This window comes from Maniola jurtina, chromosome 12 (assembly GCF_905333055.1).
Source record: "Maniola jurtina chromosome 12, ilManJurt1.1, whole genome shotgun sequence".
In the NCBI taxonomy this organism is placed as follows: Eukaryota; Metazoa; Arthropoda; class Insecta; order Lepidoptera; family Nymphalidae; genus Maniola; species Maniola jurtina.
In genome coordinates this window covers 9,046,196-9,072,765 of record NC_060040.1, presented here as the reverse complement: position 1 = coordinate 9,072,765, position 26,570 = coordinate 9,046,196, and the positions used below count along the sequence as shown (strand labels likewise).

General features: G+C 36.3%; 2 protein-coding genes across 2 annotated transcripts in view; one reads left to right on the top strand and one right to left on the bottom strand.

The window, feature by feature from the left end:
* Positions 1-8,389: 8,389 nt before the first annotated feature.
* Positions 8,390-9,659, bottom strand: LOC123870133 (lipase member I-like). The gene is made up of 2 exons (XM_045913307.1): positions 9,506-9,659; positions 8,390-9,427 (listed from the first exon to the last, which is right to left on the bottom strand). Exons 1-2 carry the CDS (start codon positions 9,636-9,638, stop codon positions 8,475-8,477), a joined length of 1,086 nt encoding a protein of 361 aa, XP_045769263.1. The 5' UTR covers positions 9,639-9,659; the 3' UTR covers positions 8,390-8,474.
* A 2,897-nt stretch (positions 9,660-12,556) lies between these two features.
* The window catches only part of LOC123870138, a 111,380-nt gene continuing 97,366 nt past the window's right edge, over positions 12,557-26,570 (top strand). The window contains exon 1 of the mRNA XM_045913314.1: positions 12,557-12,715. The gene's annotated coding sequence lies outside the window, so the exon portion shown is untranslated. The remainder of the gene's footprint in view (positions 12,716-26,570) is intronic.

The window sequence follows — 26,570 nt, the reverse complement described above, 5'->3', positions numbered from 1 at the left end:
ACTACCAAATTCGACCCTGGGAACGACACAGTCGCGACTCGCCGCCGAATGATACCTATTAGTTTATCATTAATTCCTTTTCATAGAGAAAAGCGATATCAACATAATAGCAGGAAAAAAAATGAAATAAATATTCCGTTCGATACATCTCTATTCTCTACGACATCAAGATCTCTATCACAAGCTGATCGATCATAAAGATTAGAAGAAAGTAGGTACCTTATACATTATTTTATATGTTAATCGTAATGACCCGCATCTGTTCGATTTCCCTTTATTCGTTTCGTAAAAGATTCATCCTCGTACGTCCATCATCATCATCATCGTCATCTACATCGTCATCATCATAAGGTCACTGTTGAACATAAACCTTCCCTAGTAAGCACCACACGTACTGTCCTCAGCCTTCCTCATTCAACCCCTGGTTCCTATTGATACAAACCACTAAACCCCCCCTATCAAATGTGTACCTATCTACATCCATCCATCATACCCAAATGCCGTGCTGGTTGATGTGATGAGCGACAAAGTGTTAACCTCTTCAATACGTCATGGAACTGTAGGAATAGCCATGGAAGACCTCCAAACCGAACGTTGATATTTTGTGTAAGTGGTCCCACGAGTCAAAAAAAAATATTCTTGTCCATAAAGGAACAAGCCACGATATAGATTCTTCTATCGGAACTTAAATATTCCAATCACTGCATGCATTCCAACTAATCAGTTTGCTACTGTATATTTGAAGTTGATAATAAATAAAAATGTTAGCTTAATTAAATTCCTATGATAATTCGATTTTTGGTGCATCAACCAGCTTCACCTATTATGTAAAATTAAATGTATATATATTTTTTTTTTAATTACCGGCTGTACATTTTAAACTAACCTAAGCAAAATATACTTTCTTACTAATAACTTAATCTTAAAAAATTTTCAAGAGGATCCTTCCGCCTCAAATTAACTCAATGATAAAAATGAACAGGAAACTTTAAATGTTGTAAAATCCAGCCAATGCTTCGTACCTTGCTTTATTAATCCAATAGGTACTTCTTTGGATTTTGTCAAAACAAAATACTTTTACTTGTTGAGTGTATAATAAATAAATAATGTAATAAATCAATTAACTGTTAAAGCTAATAACTTTTACAGAAAGCGAACCTCATGATATCTCTTATGAGTTTTAAGCGTAAAATTACCACGCCGAAAACAAAACATGAGCTGACAGTATTCTTATTTGATATACGTAATCCAGTAATACTATATCTATCTACATAATTCGTAAATATGTATGTATAGTTTGTAAGTTACTATTTCACTTTATGCTGTTTCAATGCTTCATTTTTTTAGTTTAGCCTCATTCTATTTTTAAACTTACTATTTCGCTATAATATTTACAAGTAACCTCATCGAAGACTACACGGTCTTCTGATAACCCAACAAGCATTTATCCAACAGCTATCGCTTTCACCCGAACGGAGGTTCCCTGAAATATACTGAGATAACAATACCTAGTTGACACATGGATGTACAAGAGCGGCAACAAGCTATGACCCCCTCTAGTCATAACTATCTTTATGATTGTAACATTTCAAACAGTGAAAGTATGTATAAACGATTTCGTCCATAGGACATGCGCTCTAAAGAATGTTAATATAATTATCAGCAACTAAAAGCTTGAAGAAACTAATAGGTACAACTTGTCTTTGAAGTATGAAAATATGCACATTTATCAAGTATACCAGTTCATCAAACATTAAAGTACGCATTTATAAAATGATAACTCATTTATTAATCAAGATAACTACCTGTTTATCAAACCTACCCTACCAAATATAAATAACTACTCACCAAATGTAATACTTTATAACTTAAGTAAAAATATGAAACAAATGTGCATCAACCACATACATACACTCTTCAAATTCATCCATTTATCAAAATGTTATATAATATAACCATTCACCAAATCCATTATATACTTAGTTCATTAAATAGTTTAGTCAAACTTTACTCCACTTGCCACGATTGCAAATTTTCAAACCAACCAGTTTAAACCACTGTGCCTCCAAAATAATCAGCCGCAAACATTGCAGCTCATCTCACTTGATAATGCATCCCTCCCTCAGAAAAACAGGCATTAGGAATGTCTTTCCAAGACGCGCGAGAGACAGCCACCGTGGCTTTTCGCGAGATTTAATCCAAATTGAACTAATGCCTAAATAAACAATTTAATTAGAGGGCGATTGCTTTTGCAACCTCTAACCGTCCAATCAAACACCGAAAGTATTCAATAATCCGAGACGTAAATAAAAACCCGTCAGAACACCGTATTTATAAAAAAAAAGACAAGAAAAAGATTCCTCCTCGCAATAGATCGCGTGACATCTAACAAGTGAATTATCGACTTTATTACACAACTTATTCTCAACATGTTTTACATCATTTCCTACAATTGAAATCTTTCTATTTTAAATACCCTAACTACAACTTCATAATCCAACCAAAAATCACACTAGATTTATCCCTCGGTCCCACATCTTTAATGCTTTTTTTTTCTGTTTGGGTAACTAAAACAAAAAAATATATATACTCATGTTATAAAACGTTGTCAAAGCTTTCCTGAACGCGCTAAATAAGCAAAAACATAAAATCAGGCGAAATGCCAGACCAGCCGAAAAACCTTCAATGCTTAATCAGCCTAAAAAAAAAAAAAAAATTATGATCAATATTCATATTATTATCATGAGATACTAACGGCGCTCCTAAGCGAAATTTATAAGGCACCGCATTTCGATTTTATCAAACAGACTGATCAATTTCGAGAGCACAACAAACGTGGTTTCCTGAGAGTTTTGTTAACTAAATGCATATCGAAACTGAACTATCGCGAAGCGAGTCAAGCGAGCGTGAATTTTTTTTTTTAAAATATATTTCTGGGATAATGTCATGCCAAAAACGCGAGCGTAGTGCAAAGATATTTGCCTAAAATTTCTTTCGTACAACAAAGAAAATAGTATTTTGGTAGTAGGTACTTATTATCGCGCCCTGCCCTAAGGGCAGTACTGTAGGTATATTACCATTAAAAAAAAAACTTACTCTAATTTTAATAGAACATTTGCCAGGAATTTAACCCGCCAAACGATGTTAATCCAATAAAAACAAAATCATATTGCATTTAAATGCGGCAGTACACAGTTAATTGCGTGAATACAGGTAAAAAAAAAAACCCCGCTGCTCATATACTATACCTACCTACTACTCGTAGTACTCAAATTATTGTGCCAGTATTAAAAGTAAATTAGCTGTTATCTAGCGTGGTAGACTACGGCCTAAACCCTTCTCATTCTGTGAGGAGACACTTGTTGCTCAGTAGTGGGCCGGCCATGGGTTGTTCATGGTGAGCTGTTGTCAACAAAGTTATGTTTGAAACTCAAACATTACGCGTTTCAAGTGGTAAAAATAAATAAATGAAAACATTTCTCCTCACTTTTGTAAAAAAAAAACACTTATTTATGCACCCCGTATTTAAAACTATCTGACTACCTACCTACCATAATTTTAAATTTAGTTAAAGAATAACCAGATAAGATAAACCTACTTTTACACCCATTTTAGGATTTATATTTCTCAAAATGCTCAATTTATTAACCCTGGGTCACTATTACTTTATTACAACGGATCACCTTCATTTTTATCAATTAACATTTTATATCCCCAATCATTTAGTAACCATTACAAGTAGAGACGGATTATTTCACTGGCAGGCGTAAAACGAAAAGCTATTTCATGTAACTTTTTCTACCTTATCCCAAAGCGGTTTACAAAAAATAATAATTTCACAAAACAACATTCAAGATGCCCAATGAGTGCTGTGTGATAATATCGCGTCACTGTGTGCTAGAAAAAGGAAAACATCTATCTATACAATGAATGCAGCAAACGATTGAACCTAAATCCAGAAATTCACCTTCCGTAAAACAAAACCACTATGTGAAAATAAATCCCTATCGTAACTCTTAACCAAACTAATTCGGCACACGATTACAAGTGTGAAGATTGAAATACCACGTTCCGTGAGATATTCACCTGTGAAATCATTTAATGAGAAATAAAACCCCGGCAGGACATAGTAGATACATCCTGAAAACTATTTAAAAGTAACAATAACGCCCATCATTAAGTAAACCACACTTTTTATATTGTTTAACACTATGTTCACTATCTATTCCATTGTACCCACGATACAGGATAACCTAGTGCGGGTACCACCAGACACAGGAAAATTGTGCAAGACTGTATTTTGTAAATAAACATTTTTCATTTTTCATTGTAAAATAAGCCTTCTAAATACCTCAACGTTATTTAAACCACAATTTGAAGGTCGATCGCATTTGTATAACCAATATACAAGATGAATTATAAAAATGTGGGTAATTCTAGGTATCATAACGTTATATAATTTCCATTCCAACTCGGAGCAAAGCTTTTTAACAAAATGATAACTAAATGTAGAACAAACAAAACGAAAACCCACACAAATAAAAAAAAAAAAAATTACCATTAATAGGTATCAATAAAAATAAAATCATGGAAAGATCCTACCCGTTTATCCAGAAATCCTTTGATGCCATGACTAGGTACTTTGATATATTGAGGCCCAAATATTGGCCTTGTGCTCCAAAATGTCTGTGGTCTACTAGACCTCCACTTCTTTCTCGTTCCTCTGTATATTTCCACTTGTTTCTCTGAGTCGTGAGCGTGACAAGAAAATATTATATTTTCTTGATATCCCACTTCTGACCTTTTGGGTAAGGTCTGACGAAATCACAAACACAATCTTTATGATAAATTATTACACTTTTATTTCATATTTAAATTTATTAACTTTTACATTTGTCAAATAAATGTTGTTCCTCTTACGTTAGTATATTTTCGAATGTCGTCGTTTTAAAACCACTCTTACAGGTAACCTCTCCACGTTTATTAGCCACTCCCCTTTTTATCTTATCGTTATCGGCCAATCCAAATTGTACAATGAATAAACTTAGTGACTAATATACAAATCATCAAGCTCGTTTAACAAATCATCTAAGTAATAAAGATGTTTTCATCTTATATATTGATTACAAATATTATCCTTTATTATGCTACAATTCATCAACTAGAAACTATAAGAATTTTATATACAGTACGTTTATCGATCAGATGTTGAACAACTTCAGCCAATCAATGACGCCTTCTAATATGATGTTATGATTTGTTATGATTTGAGTGGCGCCAACTATCTAATCAGTAACTTCTACACGTTTTTAGATAATTAATATGGGCCAAGCTTACAGCTTTGTAAGATTAACATTATAAGCTATGAACTTCGACTGAGAAAAAGTACATAAATAACAGGTGGACCAAACTGAAGAAATTAATTTTATTATTTTGTAAACAATCTATATTTTACTCATAGTCTAGTTTTATTCGTAGTAATCTGTGTTTTACTAAAACAACTAAGATAACCACCTTTTTTTTTTTTTGTTGACGCTGGGGAATGCATTTACGCATCCCCCCCCGGAGGGAGGGTATGTGGGACTCGCCGGCCGAGAGGCGACCGGAATACCCACTAAACCCCAGCGGCGCTACTGCGCGTCGCCTGGCGACTGGGTCACGGGAACGGCCGAAGCAAACAACCGCGACCCAGCCAGCGACGTCTGCCGAGGCAGACCCTCCACCGGGGACCTGCTCGGTCCCCATCGACGCACCTACGGGACGCACCAACGAAGTGCGTCCCCCGACCTTGGGACGCGCACGTCGCCCGCGTCCCATCCTCCGCTTCGTCCACTGTGCCCTCTGCTAGTCAGAGGGACACGCGGAGAAACCTCCCCCCCTGCCAGGTCATTAGCCATAGCCAACAATATCTCCGAAGAGAAATTATTAGCCATGTTACCGGGGCGCACCGGCCCGAACACTGCTCTTCCCCTCGGACGCATCCAAAAGGGACCAGCAGCATCCAGGCACACTGGGAGGTTACCTGGCTGGCGCCCCAAGATAACCACCTGGTCGTCTTAGTTATTTTAGTTAACTAGTAAGCGCACAAAGGCGGTCTTATCTTATATTACAATGTGCTAGGATGATTAAAACCAAATATTTAAAATATTAGGCTACAATTTACTCCACCCTCTTTACATTTTCATTTTTTTACACACGAATAAACTCATAATACGTTTTACTAAGTTTTTTATTAATTTGAATAATTGTATTGTATTTTCCTGCACCTATTAGTATTGGTAGCAGTAGGTATAAGGGCCGGGGCACATATTATGGCGGAGCGCAACGCAGAGCATTTTTCACAGTCAAAATATTATCGACATTGTCTTCATTGAAATCACATATCTACAATCAATAGTGCATCCGTGCGGATACTCGCGCATCCGCGCGCAGTCCCGCGCGTACTCGCGCATTCTCTGGTAGAAAGTCGCGTAATGTGTCACGCGATTAGAAAACTTCACGGGCATGCTCTGCGCTGCGCTCCGCCATATGTGCGCCGGCCCTTACGCTATATAGATACGCCACAAAGGAGCAAAAATAAATAATGCATAAAAACTTAATTAATTGTTACAATTTTTTTGTATAAGTACACTATTAAAGGTGCAAACTAATCAATCAATTTATAGCAAAGGATTATCCACACTGGAATTCTAAAACTTATAATAAGTACAGCCAAATTTCACCTTACGGCATGCAATATTTTAGACTTTTACAATAATTATAAAAGAATTTAAATGAAATATATTGACTAACTACCGTGTAGTGATTTGTCGTTGTGCACTCTGGCGTGATGACAGCGCGCTAGAGCGGACAAATATTGTGCTTGTGTGCACACTGTACGTACTCGTATTTTTGAATGTAAGAATTTGATTGTCTTTTGTCACACCATGCCTGACAATAGTTATGCATGCTCTTTTACTGCTTTACATTAATGCTCTTTTACATCACCTAGTTCACAATATTTTATTTAATTTATTAAATAAAATATTGTGAACTAGGTGATGCCCGCAATTTTGTCCGCGCCGATTTAGGTTTCTAAAAATCCCGTACGAACTCTTTACATTTCCGGGATAAAAGTAATTTGTCCGGTCTGCGCGCAGCAAGTTATTTCTGTACCAAATTCCAACAGTATCGGTTATCCATATTATGGATCCTGCACAGGTAACAAAAGATGGACAGACACACTTTTGCATTTATGGATTTGGAATTGCCGGACGCGACGTAACGATGGCAATGGGGCTCAGCATTGTTCGCGGGTAATTTACGAAACTGTGACGCAAATGGGAGCAAGTCGTTTGTTTTCGCGGTCAACGTTTTAACTCACTACAGAATGGTACAATAGTGGCTGAATACTGAAACAATTATATTTACAGATTTTACCTAAAACTAAAATTAAAATAAACTTAAATAATGAAAGAGCTAAAGTAAATTTATTACAATACTTCACTAAAGGTGTCCTGATAAATCCAATTTAAAATGGCGTATGTTAAATAAAGGAACATAATACCTTTACAACTTATATAATTTCATGTAGAGTTACTATAGCATAGTTTCATAAAATACCCTTTGAAAAAAAGGGCATGTCGAAATAAATGTTTTACTGCTGTCGTCTTACTTAATACTTACTAACTTATACCCGCAACTTCGTCCATGTGGACTACACTAATTTCAAACCCCTATTTTACCGCCTTAGGGGTTTAATTTTCAAAAATCCTTTCTTAGAAGATGTCTACGTCATATTAGTTATATGCATGCCTCAGCCCGATCCATCCAGTAGTTTGAGCTGTGCGTTAATAGATCAGTCAGTCAGTTAACTTTTGCTTTTTAATATTTAAATGTCCTCTTACATACCTATGCACATGATAAAAATTACTAAGCAAACCTAGTTATAGACCATTTTGTAGGCTAAAAGCCTACAAAATGGTCTGTAACTAGGTCTAGGTTTGCTTAATAATATTAATAAATATTAATATTACATAGCTATTGTTGAGATAATAAAAATATTACTCATATGTACCTTTCTCTTGTCATTACAAAAATACGGATGCAAAGTAAATATTCATTAAAAACAAAACAATGACTTGTTTAAAGACCAATTATGAACAATCTACGATTTAAAGGTAAAGAATCAAGGTTGCAACTTGCAATATCAAAACTTAACTTTTTTGAATAAAATAATTAAAACGTGTGAATGGTCTGTTGTTATCTTTAATGGTTTATTATATTCATAAATACCACGGTGGTAATTAATCACAGTGTTCCACTTTTAGATTTGAAAAAAAATTAAAAATCTAAATATAATTTTTATCTCTATAAAAAAATCGATACTAATTTTTAACTAATACCACAGATACGCATAGAAAGGATAAACTCAATTATTATTATGGCAACGAAAAAAATAATTTACTAAACGTCCAAAATAATTAAATATAAGTTCAAGTGTAACTTAAATTCATTAGCCAATCATTATTTTTCTCTGGCGGAGCAACATATGTCGTGCCATTCATGCCGAGGCCAAAGGGAGGACTGGCCGTCGTCCTTAGGTAATAAAGACCACGGGTCGAGGTCGAGGAACCGTATCCAAGAACGGCATAATTTTTATCTATGCATGAATTCGTCTCAAATTCCTGCCAAGTTAGACATCGAATTCCCACAAACGATTTTGGTATTCTTATGCTTTCTGCGTATATTTGAGCAGCTCTCAGGTGGCTACAGGAGGGCATTACGCACCCTGGCTGTTGAGGTCCACCACCGTTTATATAGAAATCTGCATGACCCAGAGGTTCGATCACGCCTTGTACTAACCTATTCGAATGCAAAACGTCTACATACTGAGCATCCATTTTATCCAGTCTTTGATCCGCATACGCAAAAGAGAAACAAGGACCTGCCGGGTCCAGTCCCGTTATGCGGCCTATTGTGCGAGACCTGTATCGATGGAAATATTTTCCGGTCCAGCCTGCTATGTGTGCTCCTAAACTTATCCCAAGAAGGTGAAAGTCTTCCGCACTGGCTCCAAAATTTTCCAAATTAGCCAGCAAATTAGCGAGCCTCTTCCCCACGAGACGAGCATTGTGCACCGACAGTATGTACCTCTGATTCATCATTTCCTCGGCGTCGACGAGCAGCACGTTAAACATTTTCTTTTCATTATAACCTTGGGCTAAATCTAACGACACCGATGATTGCGAATTATCTCTGTATCCATGAATAATTATTTTTGTTTGTTTTGTAATGTCGAACACGCCGGGCTGTGTCAGAGTCTGGAAGCTTTTATCGATGGAAAATGTTTGTATGTCCGTGTCATTCAGATAAATAACTTTCATAGTTTTTAAAATAGCATTTTGACTGTTCATCGAATTGAACTGGAGGTCCATAATAGCTCGACCTGCAAATGTGAAATAAAATTTGCATTACTCACAGAATTAATTGTATTCATATGTGAAGGTCAGGGTTAACCACTCACAAGCACCAGATAGTGTCGCGTACAGATTTTCAGCGAAACTCAAATTCGTTGGATCACTTTGTGCCTCCACTTGAACTATCAGTAAATGGATAACCGCGATTATCATCAGCCGTACAAGCCTGTAGAGGTTCATGGCAAACCCTCCGCGCTAACACGGTCACTGTGTCACTGTCTGCACTGAGAGAAAGGTCCGGCTGGGTACTTGCCGACTACAACAGTCGTTACAGATCTGGAGGGGGTTATACTGCCAATTAATTGTGCGTTGCACATTCGCTCTTAGAAGGCCGCTTTGAATGCTTGTATATCTATATAAATCACTAGATGATGCCTGCAATTTCGTCCGCGTGGGTTTTCTAATAATCCCGTGGGAACTCTTTTTTTTCTGGGATAAAAGTACCTAGCATATTATATCCGACTCCAGGATGAAAGCTCTGTACCAAATAGCTAGCTGATGCCTGTAATTTTGTCCAGGTAGATTTTTTAGTGGGAACTCTTTAATTTATCCGAACTATTTATTTATACAAACTACTTATAAACCTTTTTGTTGCCATTTTCTGATGCCTTTACGAGTATATTCTGTTTTTTTTTCGTTACAGTTGGGATGATTTTTTCCAACTTTAATTCATAATTATATTCTTATTGGTATCTTCGGTGTCTTATTTTCGCAAAAGGTGAGTAAATTATATCCCTTTTTACTGGAAAAACCGTGTGAACATCTGTACAGTAGGTAAGTAGTTTAAACATGAACTCAGTGCGACTGGGGACTAAATAATAATTTTATAGTATAGGGATTACAAAGTTTTTTTTATTTTTATTTGTATATTATGACAAGATGAGATTTAGAAAAAAATCGTAAATTGAATCATGAAATTAATAAATTGTAAAAAAAATAAGTTATTGATCGTAAAATTTATTTAAATCCTGCTGTTGCCAGTGACTTTGGCTACAAAAATAACCTAGATAATTTTTAGAAAGTCTCTACCACCCTCTCAGTTCTCTACCTACTTGTAAAATTTCGGAAGTTGAAAATAACATGCGAGTATAACAGACGAGCATAAACAGTCTGGGTTGGGTCCCAGGCATGTCTAACTTTTCGGAGTTATGTGCATTTTAAGCAATCAAAATCATTTGCTTTAACCGTGAAGGAAAACATTTTGAAGAAACCTGCATGCCTGAGAGTTCTCCGTAATATTCTCAAAAAAATGTGAAGTCTGCCAATCCGCACTGGGCCAGCGTGGCTGACAATGGCCTAAACCCTTTTCATTCTGAGAAAAGATCCGTACTCAGTACTGAGCCGGCGAAGGACTGATTATGATGATGATAATATGATGATAAACAGTTAAAAATTAAGTAGATAGAGGCAAGCGAATACAAGATAAATACTTACATAGATGAGTCACAAAAATCGCTATACTAGATGACGCACCAGATTTCTTGATAAGTAGCATCAATATTACTTTTCCGCCGGGCTTTCGCTAATGAAATCTCCCCAATATTTATAACAAGTAAACATACAGCTCGCTGTCAGCAAACTTAAGTAATATATACATAAGCAAGCACCTAGGCCTGAAAACAAGAGCTTTCGACGAAAATAGAAAGTATGCCAATCACATCAATATCAAATACTGTTACTGAAATATGGAATCAAACTTGTTATTTGCAATTATAAGTGCCTACATTATTATTCGGTGCAATATTATTTGGTTCAGAATGCTGTCACCAAACTTGAATATATAAATAAGCAAGTACTGAAACCTGTACACAAGAGCTTTCAACGAAAATAGGAAATATGGCCCATCTCATCAAATAAGTTAATTATCATGATCAATTCATTACCGGCTCACTACTTAGACTGGTCTTCTCTAAGAATGAGAACAGTATATGCTACACACCCGACGCCACGGTCCGGCACGCTGCGCTGGCCGAATGCGGATTGGCAGACTTCACACACCTTTGAGAACATTATGGAGAGCTTCCAGGCATGTAGGTTTCCTCAAAATGATTTCCTTCACCGTTAAAGAAAATGATTTTAATTGCTTAAAATGCACAACCCTGGGTGTTTATACTCGTATGTTATTTTCATCTTCCGAAATTTTACAAGTGGGTAGAGAATTGAGAGTGTGGTAGAGACTCATATGTTTTCCTTCATCGTTAAGGCAAGTTATATGTAATTGCTTGAAGCGCATCTATCTAGTTCACGCTGACATAACTCCAAAATGTTAGAGGTCTAGAGAGAAATCTAAATATTTATTATAATAAAACTTAAAGTTAGCCTTATCTAATTAGACAAATCATGCCCGCGTGGGATAAGGCCAAGAATACTGGCTGCATTTATACGCTGGACAGCCAGGCTGATCCGTTGCGCAAAAAATGAGCCAGCCCTTCTGTCATCCGATGAGGCTATTAAACGCGCAGGTGAAATCTCTCGTAAGTTTTTTTTAGCACTAAGGCTCCATGGCCCCAGGGTCTCCGCGGCAAACATCTAGTGTTACTTATATGATACTAGAGGATGCCCGCGACTTCGTCCGCTTGGATGTAGGTTTTTGAAGATCCCGTGGGAACTGTTTGGATCTCCGGGATAAAAAGTTGTCTAGGTCAATAACATGCACGCAAGCTACCTTGGTACCTTTCATACAAATCGGTTGAGCGGATGGGTCTTTAGGAATCCCGTGGGAACTCTTTGATTTTCCGGGATAAAAAGTAGTCTATATCCGTCCCCGATATAAGCTAACTCTGTACCAAATTTCGTCAGAATTGGTTAAACTGTTGGGCCGTGAAAAGGTAGCAGACAGACAGACAGACAGACACACTTTTGCATTTATAATATTATATAGGTATATAGTATGGATTGAAATATAAAATCAAACGTGCTATTTGCAATTATAAGTGCGTACGCTATTATTCGGTGTAGGTAATATTATTTGGTGTGAGGTAAGTGGCGTGACGGTGCCGCGCTCCAGCCGTGGGCGGGCTGCGCCGTGCGCGCTCGCCCGCCGCCTTCCTCGTGCGGCGCCTCAGTAGCTGCTCGCCGCCGCGCCAGCCGCACGTCCGGGACGACCTCCTCGCGCTCCCGAGCCGCCGCAGCCTGCGCCGCGCCTCTCCCTGCCGCCGCCGGCATAACAAACGAACGCACGGTGCCCTTTCTGTGCTGAGTGTCTCCACTCTCATTACCGCACAGGGAACGTATCACGCCGCGCTCGCATACCATACGTAAGTTACAATTCAACTCATTATTATTGTGTGCCCATAATAAATGACCTATTTCATTTATTTTGATTATTGCTGTTATTTTCCAATTGCAATTTCGCTATATTTCTTTGCGTGCTTAAAAGTTACTGCATGCTTGTTTCACGCTATGTTTATTTCAGCGAAAATGATTCGATGCTTAATAAATTTGTTATTTTTATAATTTCTTTTGGTTTTATTTACACAACATTTTTATTCCTTTCAATATAATTTTAAGTAAGGTGTATGACGTATGTATAAGCAAAAATAAAGTCCCCCATCAATCTTAACTGCATACTTATTATTGAATAAACTAAATAGGAACTTGCATTCGTTTTCACTGAAACTGATTTGCTTTAGGTAATATAAAAAGGCTTAATTTATCCAAATACTATCTAAATAGATATTTGGATATATACTTTTTACATATCCTTGGAATTATCACGCAATTCCTGGACCGCCACCAGTCTTCTGACGTACAACGTGACGTCATCACTCAGGACCCATGTGGAAATATACTTTTATCTTTCTTCGCTAATCTTTCTCAATATATCTCATTTATAAACAAGCTCTCAAATAATAAAAATTATAAGTAACCACTCAAAAAAGAAAAAAATTCAAATGCCACTTGAACTCACAGTTCACTTCAAAGAGACCTCTGTATTGTGGAACCAATTTTCGTCGGCTACTTGCCTACTTTTACCGTTACCTATACAAGAAATTCAAATATTTCTCGCAAGTTCCTTTTCCGTTTTATATTTACGTGTGCTTTCTCCTGCGAACTGTTATGTAAATTAGTTTATAGATTGGAGGCACATGAATACATGTACAGTGTACAGTCATATGTACATGTACAAGTACATACGTATTATGTGCATTGTGCACGCATAAGTATACTCTATCTATCGCCATTACAATATTTATTCTCAACGCGCTCATATATTTTAAACTTCACGAAATTATAATAAACTTCCCCGCGCCTAAAGCATCTAAATTAACATCGGCTGGGAAATTAAAGACAATCTATCTTTATTAGAAAATTCAACATCGCCCTTTTGATGAAGGCTTTTTGAACTTTCTAGGCGAGAGCGCAAACATAAAGAAGGTATGAGTAGCTAGGTACAACTCATTTGCGGAAGCCGTTGGCGTAGATTGCGCCTCCTACCTATTCTTACTACAATTGTACCAACAAAACATACATGGGTATTTGAAAAAATATTAACAATTTTTGTTTAAAGATATTAATTTTTATATTACACTAGCGACCCGCCCCGGCATCGCACGGGTGGACATTTATTTTTTCTATTTTCCGGGATAAAATATAGCTATACGGATTCGGAAGAATCCCTCTAAGTAATTAATGGTAAAAGAAATTTTGAAATCGGTCCAGTAGTTTTTGAGCCTATTCAATACAAACATACAAAAATACAAAGGTTTCCTCTTTATAATATTACTAGCGACCCGTCCCGGCTTCGCACGGGTGGACAATTATTTTTTCTATTTTCCGGGATAAAATATAGCCTATACGGATTCGGAAGAATCCCTCTAAGTAATGGTAAAAGAAATTTTGAAATCGGTCCAGTAGTTTTTGAGCCTATTCAATACAAACATACAAAAATACAAAGGTTTCCTCTTTATAATATTAGTATAGATGACAACTTATTTGTATTAATCACAATATAGCTCAGCTAGACGCCTACGAGCTGCTATTACCTGAACAATGGTTTATTTTCAGCAATTGAGACTTGATTTTTAGTATCCATGGACTTCCATCAAGACCTCGGGAGCGTCTCAGATGCCGATCTGAAGCATTTTTGAGCATATTTTGAGCATTTCAAAACATCCATAGTCAAGTTTTTGCATCTTCTTTGATGCTTTGCCTAATACCTAGAAGGGCCCGAAGCTCATTTCATATACCTAGTCGATTCCGTCTAGATTGATAAATCTTTAAAAAAAAAAATATACTTGACTAACCATATTATTATAAATAAATGTGAAAATGTGCTTGTTTGTTGGTTTATTGGTTTGTTGGTATGTCCTTCAATCACGTCGCAATGGAGCAACAGATCAACGTGATTTTTTGGATGGATTTAGTTAAAGACCTGGAGCGTGACATTATTTTATTTTTTTCCCCGGAAAATCTAAGAGTTTCCACGGGATTAATAAAAACCTAATTCCACGTGGGCAAAGTCGGGGACATCAGCTAGTATTTTACCTAATATAGAAAACGATCAACCATTATAATAACGTTAATCGGTAACGTGTGGCAATATTTAAAACAATAGGTAAGTATAAGTATATGATATTGTTTCCCGTGTACTTGGATATAGTATATTTACGATTGTTCCTTATTACTTACGAACATAGAAAACTGTTCCAAATTGAATGGTCTGTAAAAATATTTCATAGAAATGAACGGGAAAGTTGGCCGTTGGCAACAAACTGTTGGCAAGCACTCCAAATAAGACCCAAAAATGTTGTATCTTGAACATGACATAAATAAAATATTTAAACCTTAACACCAGTTTTCACTTTTAACGGAATATAAATCAGATCGCGCGTTTTACTAAATACAATTTTGGGTAGGAGCAAAGAGTTATATGCTGTACCCAAATGAAAGGTGCTAATTTTGTGGCAGCGTGATTAGGTACTCAAGTAAAACGCCACTCACATTTATATAACATTTGTATTCACAAGAAATTTACAAGAAGTGTACTGTATTTACAACAATGGTTCGACCAGGCGAGGTCTATCGCCTATTCTGGTGCGGAACATAAGACCCCTGGAGTACGTCGTTCGACAATGGTTGATGAGGCTCTCGGAGGTCCACGAGAGCTGCAGGATTTTTAACTCGTTCCAGATTTATTTGTTCCAACTGGCTATGTAAAATTTTCTTAATCGTTGTCTGCCAGCCAGCCAACGTCATCGGCGGTTGTAAGCTTCTACAATTTTACGCTGGCTATACACGGTCGAGTTTACCGATTCTGCAGCGTAAAGCGGTGTTCAGTAAAGTGCTAGCCATACACCGTCAAGTTTACTGAACAACGCCGCCGCGCCGTTTCAATTCCGCTGCAAACTTGATGGTAAACTTGATTGTGTATGGCCAGCGTTACAGAGCTTTAATAAGTTAAGAACATGTTATGTTTCACCTTTATCAATGGCGGTATGATATTTTGAGTTTTTATAAACAAGTGCTGAAATAAATTTAGGTATGCTTACTTGAGTTTAACTTACTTTATTCATTTAATACATTTATCAAAAATTGCGGAACCGGCGTGGATTATTTCAAACTAGATTATGGCTACGATTTTTGCCATTTACTAGGTTTGGTTTTCCGGAACAAAAAGTATTCTATATTCGGTTCCAGGAAGTAAAACTAAGTAGGTACCTATGCCAAATTTCGTTAAGATCGGTTCAGCGATTGAGTTGTGAAAATGTAACAAACATATAGACAAGCAGTGTTACTTTCGCATTTATAATATACATAAGTATGAAAAGTAATCAGACGTTAAATATCATAAAATAAAATAAGTAGGTTAACTGCCTTAAGACGTCGCTCGGAAAATGTGAGTAGGAATTACCAACAGTAGAATCATCCCGCTGGATAGGTATAGAGATTGAGTGGCTCTAGGGACAGATTAGAGACTCAGATTAAGCTGCGTCTAACTACACCTACTTTAGCTAAGATGTCTGTTTTGTGTTAAAAAATTAAGAACCAGGTTCCTTCTATCAATAATGTTTCCTCACAATTATCATATGGAGTTTTTAGCTAAATCTAGATAAATAAATAAAAGTTTATTTAGCTTAACAAAATAAAGAATAAAAATAATGATACAATTCATGTTAAGACAAAATAACAAACTAAACTTAAAACTAGAAAATACAAAGAGCAATATTATGTGTGCGAGCTAAGATATGATATAGCTATGATATCTGTCCATGACTTCCGCTATCATCATCATCATCATCATTGACAACCGATAGACGTTTTTTTTTATCTTTCGTCTGGATTTAGAAAGATTAGCCAATGTCAAGTTTGTAGTTATTTGTAACAATGGACCCCGTCTGTGCCGGCGCTCGCCGACATACGCACGGCACCCCCTTAGAGCGCTTTCCAGTCAGTTTTAACAAAAAAAAAAAAACACTCCAAAAAGGCAGAGCACGCCCGCCAGCTAACACCAACACAGACGAAGTCCACCGATAGACGTTCACAGCTGGATAGGTCTCGTGTAGGGATTTCTATACGCCATGGCACGGCTTGAATCCAGCTGCACCCTGCGACTCTTCTTCGGTCTTTCAACGCTGCGCTTTCCGATGCCCTTTGCTCTTTCATATGGGGCTATTAAGGGATAAACTAATTCTTTAGAATTTAATTATTGGTCTGTCATCGGTGCTACAGATATTCATATGTAACCATAATCACGTAACTTCAGGAGCCTCCTGTGCTTTTTATATCACTTTTTCGGAGGAGTTAATCTCCGCAACTGCTCATCCGGTCCCAAAAATTCTTTCATCATTTGAAAGGTAGGTGTGCTATTCCAGATGTGCATAGTATCATTAAGTAACTAATAAACACTATACGCGATAACCACGTTGACCTTTTGAGTTAGTGCAAAGTGATAAGTGAAAGTGTACCTAATGTAAGTGATGAAAGAACACGTGAACAAAGTACATTTCTAATCAAGAGGACTAAAATGTGTCAGTGGACAATTTCCTAGTAGGTATCTACATAAGATAATTTATAAGCTTAGGTAAAAGTTAAACGACTTATTGTTAGTCATAAATTAGACTAGATTGTAGTACAATTGAGTAGCTTATTGGCACTTTACACGATATTACGATACGAGAAATATTTAACTAGTGCAAATAACTGTAATTGTTTGAAAATAATTAATTTATTTAAGTTATTAATGTTATGATTAATTGAGTACAGTAATAAAATTAAACAATGGAAATTAGATTTTCAATGTATTAAATTGATTAGACTGGATGAAAATACATTGGCTTAAAATAATTATTGTTTAATGAAGCCGATGCTCATGGAAAACATCGGTGTGGTTGGGCGGAATCATTAGCCATAGCGAGCTATTGTTATAGAGCATAGCGGGTAAACTTAATACAAGTAATAGCTAGTCAATACAATGTTATTAATTAAAGTCCGACATCGTCTAATACCAATTACCAACGCAGGCCGTTTGGTTCTATTAGACCTAATTTATTATTAGTTTACAACTAAATTGTTCGAAGGATTTATACAATGGGATTTTACAACACAGGAATAAAGGGTAAAATTAATGACTGAAGTTAACAAAAAAAAATAGTACAAAGTTATCGAACACAGAGTGTATAGAGACAGAAAGAAATAAGATTCACTACCCTTATTATAAATGCGAAAGTTTGTTGGTTTGTCCTTCAATGACGCCGCAACGGAGTAATGGATCGACTTTTTTGCATGGATATACTTAGTTAGATTTGGAGAGTGATACAAGCCATTTTTTATTCCGGAATATGAAAGAGTTCACACGGGATTCCTAAAAATCTAAAATCGACGCGGATGAAGTCGCGGTTATCAGTAAGTATGAGTCGCCGTCGTATAAACGACTAGCTGACGCCCGCGACTTCGTCCGCGTGGATTTAGGTTTTTCGAAATCCCGTGGGAAATCTTTGTTTTTCCGGGATAAAAAGTGTTATGTGCTAATCCAGGATACTATCTATCTCCATTCCGAATTTCAGCCAAATCCGTCCAGTGGTTTTTGCGTGAAGGAGTAACAAACATACACACACACACACACATACATACAAACTTTCGCTTTTATAATATTATAGTGTGATGTGATACGATCCTACGACAAAATGATAAAATGTCGGGAAAGTGTACCACACACAGTGATGGTGCCGGAGCTGCAATAAACGTAAAGTTAAATAGTTGCGTCGAGAATAAAGTGCTTGACAGCTTAAATGCAATGTGTGTCCCATACATTCTGTACAGAGGCTTGTTTACCATATTTGGCAGTTTTTATTCCTAGCAGATGGCCGAAAGCACTGGGAAAAATATTTGCAACGCTTACGTCTTCATTTGGTGTTTTAGTGCCATTCTTTAAAAGTAAAGTTAAAATGTTGCGTCGAGAGGAAAGTGCTTGACAGCTTTTTTAAATGCTACGTGTGTAGCGTTCCATACATTCAGTACAGAGGCTTGTTAATTATATTTGGCTATTTTTATTCTTAGCAGATGGCCAAGAGCACTGAGAAAAATATTTACAATGCTTACTTCTTCGTTTGGTGTTTTAGTGCCATACATCGATGGTGCCACCCTTTAAATGTAAAGTTAAATTGTTGCGTCGGCAATATAGTGCTTGACAGCTTAAATACAATGTGTGTAGTGTGTACCGTTCTATGCATTCTGTACAGAGGCTTGTGTACCATACATAAGTATCTGGTGGTTTTTATTTCTAGCAAATAGCCAAGAGCACTGGGAAACATATGTTCAATACTTACTTACGTCTCCGTTTGAAGACAAGAAGTAAGTGTTCCATAAATAGAAGGAATGAGGTGTGTACATATTATATTTATTTATTCAGGTAATAGATATTCCCTGATTTTTCCCTCCCTTACGTACATAACGCCCGTATTCAATCAATACATTATTTTCCAGTTCACTGATATGGGGAAAATTCAAATGTCAAATATATCTACTGATAAATAAAATCAATTACTAAATCATGCCGCAATGGAATTTTATGACAAAACATCTATTTATGACAAAATGGCAATGGCGCTAAGTAATGATGGAAAATAGAAATCGAAGTATTTCGTATATTTACAAATTAATTAAATAGTAATGTGAACCCTGTAAAAAACCAAAGGAAACGCTATGAGACACGTACAACAGGCTAAGTATAATTTGAATACCTTCAAGGCAAGAGGGAATAGGCATCTTCTAGGCAAGCGCGCTTTTACCTAGACCATGTGACCATGCTCTGTTTCTCAGGCATGATTGTCGTCAAGCACAAGCCCTTCTTACAATTAAAAAACTCGCTAAAACTCGCTGTTCTAAAATTCTGGCAATATATTTAAAACAGAAATTGTCCAGTTACAGTTTTCACATTCATTCAATCAATCGGTAAAGAATCAACAGTGAAGCGAGCAACTACGAGCACTTGTAGCTGGTGCCCCTGATAATATGATCGATCATTTCGCGTGACTGCCACCTACATATATCTATTATCTACAATGTTATCCCAACAATTTAATATTTTTACTCTGATACAAGTAAACCTTTGACTGCAATCTCGCCTAATGATAAGTGATGATTAAGCCTAAGATGAAAGCCGGCCCTAGGAAGGGATATCGCAATTTAATTAGACTCATACCCCTGATCGGCTTCTACATGGCATCGTACCAGAACGCTAAATCGCTTGGCCGCACGACTTTGGCGGTAGGGCGGTAACTAACACTGGTCGAAGCATCATCCCCCCAGACCAGAACAGAGATAATTTAGAAAATATACCTAAATTCCCAATTGGCCCTGCCGGGAATCGAACCCGGGACCTCCCACTTTATAAGACCACTGCGCTCACCACTGCGTCAGGGAAGTCATAAGTAACAATCTCGCTTTTTACACAATCAAGCGAGCTTTCTATGACATATTCATGAAATACTAGACGATATCCGCAACTTTGTCCGCGTGGATTTAGATTTTTAAAAATCCCTCTTTGGTTTTCCGTGATAAAACGTAGTCTATATCCGTCTCCAGGATACAACATATTATCTCTGTACCAAGTAAATGATAGCAACAAATTCGTATATATAAGTACGGGTTTAAGTTGGGAACTCTTAAATTTTCGAGAACTGAAAGTAGCCTATTATGTAGCATTGAAATGACATACCTAGAGCATAATAACGATAGCGTTAATACCTACCACTAAATGTGTTTCCAGCAGCGCTTATCCCGATATGAACACTTGCACTGGACTTAACTGTATTACAGATACTCGTAGATTTGTTCTGGTATTGAATTATTAGGTTACCCTGTGCCAGCGCTTGGTGCACACTGCTCCACACTATTTGTAGCAAAAGTTTGATACGCGGTACGCATGCCACACGAGGGCATATAAAGCCGGGTCCGTGTATTATGACTGCGTATCATCACCCGTCCACGTTATGCGATCATGATACGCGTCAGCGACACGGATGCGTTGATTAGATAAAATAAATGATACAGAATGGCCACAAGCTTCGGCCGCGTGCATTACACAAATTTCAAACCCTTATTTTAGCGCCTTAGGGGTTGAATTTTCAAAAATCTTTTCTTAGCAGATGTAGTCATAAACACTAACTGAGGGCCAAACATCCCGATCCGTCCAATAATTTGAGCTGTGCGTTTATAGATCAGCAAGTCGGTTACGTTTTCCTTTTATATAATATTTAAATTCTACCCAAGCAGTCGCCTCACTGCGTATTGGTGTCGGGTAATTTTGCTCTTGCATCAGAAAATTCGGTGCAAAGTTGCAAATCTTTATCATATTTTGTAGCTCTGCCTTATATCTACACAGTGTACTAATGTGTGAGATTATTTTACACAAGTCGACATATTTGGGTCCTTTTGACCCACATTTGTAAAAGGTCGAAACTAGTCTAAACTAGAGATCAGACGTACCAAATTCTCTTTATGTTACCATTATTATGACGGACAACACAACTGGCATTTAAGTTGCTCAAAACTTCCTCCACGACAAAGAGAATTCGCTCGGTATTATTCTGCGTAGGCGTTTCAAACTTACGATCATCTTCCTAAGCCTCAAACAACAATATTTCCTTCTTTCCGTCAGAATTTCTTTAGCCAAAGTCCAGTCTCATCACATAAAAAGGCATTATAAGCCTTAAGCTTGATAAACTAGTTTTGTGACAAGCAGCTTCTTTTTACCCCACTATGCGGGCAGCAAGGACAGGGCTATTTTTTCACTACGTGGGATTCTTTTTATACCCTCAAAGCATCCCAACGGCTAAATGAATTTTAAGGTGTTTACCGATTTGTTTAAACTATAGACTAGGATTCGGTTTTATAAACCAAAATAAGTGCCGTAAAAACAAAATGGTGGCAGAGACGAAAAAAAAATAAGCAACAGCATACCTGCAAAACAACGGTTTGGCGAATTAAAGCAAATTAAGCTATTATTTCTTGTATATCAACCGACATATTTCTTGTAGTATATCAGATAACATAAGATATAATATGTAACCTACAATACCTGACTTTCAGGTTGTGTAATTTTTAAACAGAGATTACGGTTGTAAAATTTTATTCAGGCTATCACGGTATAAAACTTATGTTACTGGCATAGTAATCCTACTAATAATATAAACGCAAAATATCGTACCTATTAATGGATGTATGTTTGTGACTCTTTCACTCAAAAACTACTGGACCAATTCGGCTGAAAAGAATAGAGATAGATTATACCCTAGATTAACACAGGCTACTTTTTGTCCCTTAAAAAAAATTGTAAAATCTTTATCCACAGGAACGAAGTCGCGGGAAGCTTGTATAAAGTAATAAAACTTGTCCACAAATATAAAGTAAGACTCCCGGGAGAGTCAATTATTTTGAAAAAGATTGTTTCTAAACTGGCTGTAGCATTTCGTGTCATGTCCTACCTGCTTTATAAAATTTAAATTTGTTTCATTATTTTCATACCTAGTAGTAGTTTTTTACAAACAATGATCCATACATGATGATACATAGTAGTAATTGTTCACAAACAATGATCTCAGTGACTTAAACTCTTTATTTTAATTTTTCATTATTTTAATTTTAAATTTTAATTATTACATTTTAATATTACTTTTAATTTGAGTAATTTAATTTGTATAAAATTAATTATGGACACAATTATTATTGTCTGAAACAAAATATTTTTATTTTATTTATTTATTTATTAAATCTAATACAACAATTTTGCCAACATATTCTAGTCAACTTCACATGAATAACTGATAATATTCTCAGTGTGACGGAGTTCTAAAAAAGGTTCGTTAGTGTTTCATTCATAGTACGCAGCACAATGGCCGGGAATGAGAAGCAGCACGCAGATTTTAGGTCACTTTAAATGTGAATTACGTATAATGAATCCCTTTTCGACTTAATAAAATATAATCAGCTATGTTCGTTGCTTGGAAGTGATTTGAATTTTTTGGTGTTTCCTTTAGTCTATTGTCTACATATTATATGTTTACGCTACCGTAAGTGTTCCATCATTATTAATACACAGGTTCAGTTCCAATTTACAAAATGATAAAAGAACGATTGGTGAATTACATCTACTCCAGTAACGTTGAATTTAAAGCACCATCCAAATATTAGCAACCAAAGCGACTTACAAAGCGGGAACATCAGCTGCGTGGCGGTCGCGTTTCACGATATTTAATGGCACCCACGCGACCACTAAAACTGCACGTACAGATTTCCTTCGTGGGCGCTCCCGCATCGCGTCCCGCGTTCATGACGCGCAGGTGTGGCCGTAGCTTAATACGTTTATGATTTTGCTTGCGTGACATTGCTGTTCAAGAAATATGTTAAAAGATAACTCTCTACGCTACTACCAAAATAGATAAAAGATTAACAAAGCGATTGATGATAGCATAGCTATAAATAGAAAACTTACAAAACTTCGTGAAATAGATTCTATTTTGGAGGTATAAGGTTTGATAAGCGAATATAATTTATTAAGGTAAGTATGTATTTATTACATGACTGCTCAAAAAAAGGAGTATAATGTTTTCAGGGTTCATGTATGTAGGAAATAGGTATGTAAGTTTCTTTATTCCACCAAAACTACTAAACGCCTGACTAGATGAGGATAATTGAGTAGGTGAACTAGATGTAGGGATGACGAGTAGCGAGTCTTCTTGCGTTTAATAAAATAAAAATATTTTATTTCAGACAGTAAACATGTCCATAATTAGTTTTATATAAATTAAATTAATTTAAAAAAATATCAGTCAATTAGTCATGTCAGTCAGCTTCCTTCTTTTAGAAGAATGAAGCTCCATCGTCAACCCATCGCCAGCTCACTACTGAGCACAGATCTCCTCCCAAAATGGAAAAGGTTCGGACATAGTCCACCACGCTGGCCAAGTGCGTATTGGCAGGCTTACACGTACACACGTCTTTCGTATTTACAGCATCCTGTGAACTCAAAGAAGTAAAGTATCTATAGCTGTATCTGTGCTTGGTTGTAACTTGTGTAGATGTTCAACATGATATTGAATGTCGAGGTACACTGGTAGCGAAGTGGATTATTTGAGGTTTAACCATAGATTATCGAATATGACGTCATGAAAGGTATCTGTCTCGAATCTAGTGGGTGGATATTCCTATCTCTTCTTTGATGAATGATGGCATCTAATTATCCTAACATGCTATTCAAGCTAAGCTGATCCATAAATCTTGATGCTATTAATACCTTCCTGTACTGGAACCGATACCTACCTTTACTAGAATCAGTTACTCTGTACGAATTAATATTAAAATATTGTGATACAAGGGCGGTAAATAGGTTATTTTACAAAGGAGCTGACGTTTGTAAGCCCGAGCTGCAGGCGAGGGTTTACCATTATCACTAGTTTGTATATCATACGACATGTTTCAATATACTTGCGAGAAAACAGGCAAATATAGTTATAAAGCAAATAAAATATTGTTATAATGTTTTGTATCCGAGTTATTCTTTATCTCAGAAATAGATAAATTGAGAAAGATTTTTTTATTTAAATAAACTTTTAAAAGTGTTTTTTTCGAATCGTCAAGTGAATATACTATATGCAACACATACCTATAGTGATATAATATATTGTTGAGATACTACAGGTAGCTCTAATTATAATAATATAGTATTGAAAACATTGACTTGGCAACACTGAGTCATTGCTTCGAAGACTATTTTACTACAGTAAATATTCATCAAAACACTTAAAGTACTTTTTCCTTTTCCACGAACTTAGTTAACGAGCACTCGTGTTCAACAAAAAAGCGTCGGCCATACCTACATTAAAATATTATTCTTTTATCCGAATGGCAATAACTCTAATGAAGCGTCAAAAGCTCAATGGAAAAGTGGTGGACTAAAACATAAATAACATAGGTTCAAATTCTACTAGATATAGTTTTACTTGCTTATACGCCAAGTTGGCGGGAATAGTCATCTTGATTTCGATGTGTAAAATAATTATTAAAAATGTGTAAAAATCATAATCTTGCTGTTTTCACTATGTTAATAGTGTAAAATGATAAACTTGAAACATTGTTGACGACAATAATAATAATTATAATTAGGTCACAGCACTACCGCATTCCTGAGCTATGCATACAACTCGTTCGCCATCTGTTCGTACCTGCCAAATTTCACAATTCTAGGTCAAGCTATGCCCTATGGGAAGTACCCTATAGGTTTTCTTGACAGACGTGACGGACGGACGGACGGACGGACAGACAGACAGACAACAAAGTGCTCCTATAAGGGTTCCGTTTATCCTTTTGAGGTACGGAACCCGAAAAAGCAGTACTCTCCTGCATAATATCCTCTTTTTCTCACTCATTTTTTCTTACAAAAAAACTCACGAGGTGTCGCGGTCGTGGGCACCCAACAGAAGCGGAGATACATGAATACAGCTTTGTAAAATAATGCTCTGCCCATTTGAGCGTAAAGCTGTATGGAAAAATACAGTGTTTAATGCGACAAAGTACCTGATAATATAATAAATGTTGCACATTTAAGTACATTCATACCTACTCTATTTTAGTGTGTATGAGTGGGCTTTTGAAAGTTTTCCATTTCCTTCCTACTAATAGCTGAGTGAAAGTTTGTGTGTATGTGTGTATGTTTGTTACTCTTTCACGCAAAAACTACTGGACGGATTTGGCTGTTTAGAATGGAAATAGATTATACCCTGGATTAACATTTGAACTATCGTAACATGGATTATTTAAAAAAAAATTGAATTGTAATTGACCTATAATGTATATAATGAATATTAAATGACTGTGACTGACACATAGGCTACTTTTTATCCCGAAAAATCAAAGAATCCCCACGGGGTTTTAAATAAACCTATATCCACGCTAACGAAGTCGCAGACATCAGCTATTTATTTATTATATCATATAGCTCCTAATAGTTTCATAACAAACTTGTCCCAAGTGAACAATGCTCAGTAGCTGTGTCAAGTCCGGGACCTATGTTACGCGTGTTCAAATGTGACAGCGTGCATGTATAATAAGCGCTACAATGTATCTACATTTTTAACCCCCGACCCGAAAAAAGGGGTGTTATAAGTTTGACGTGTGCATCTGTGTATCTGTCTGTGGCATCGTAACTCCTATACTAATGAACCGATTTTAATTTAGTTTTTTTTTGTTTGAAAGGTAAACTAATCGAGAGTGTTCTTAGCTATAATCCAAGAAAATCGGTTAAGCCGTTTGAAAGTTATCAGCTTTTTTCTAGTTACTGTAACCTTCACTTGTCGGGGTGTTATAAATTTTTAATTTACTACTTATTTCATTTCCACGAATGTGTGTAATTCATTTTTTCTCGAAACCATAATATTATGATATAATTTGAATTTTTGTAGGCATTATAATTATTCCACATTATTCTTCTTGTCATAATATTAATGTTGTACCCTATTATCTTATTAGAAGAAACATTTTGTATCAAGTAGGTACGATACTTTAATAAGTATAATGAAGAGAAGCAGGCTAAGCGATGCTGATGTATCTTACTCTGTAGCTCAAGATGTAACTTAGTAAACTTTGAGCGCAGATAATAATATAGTGAACACAACT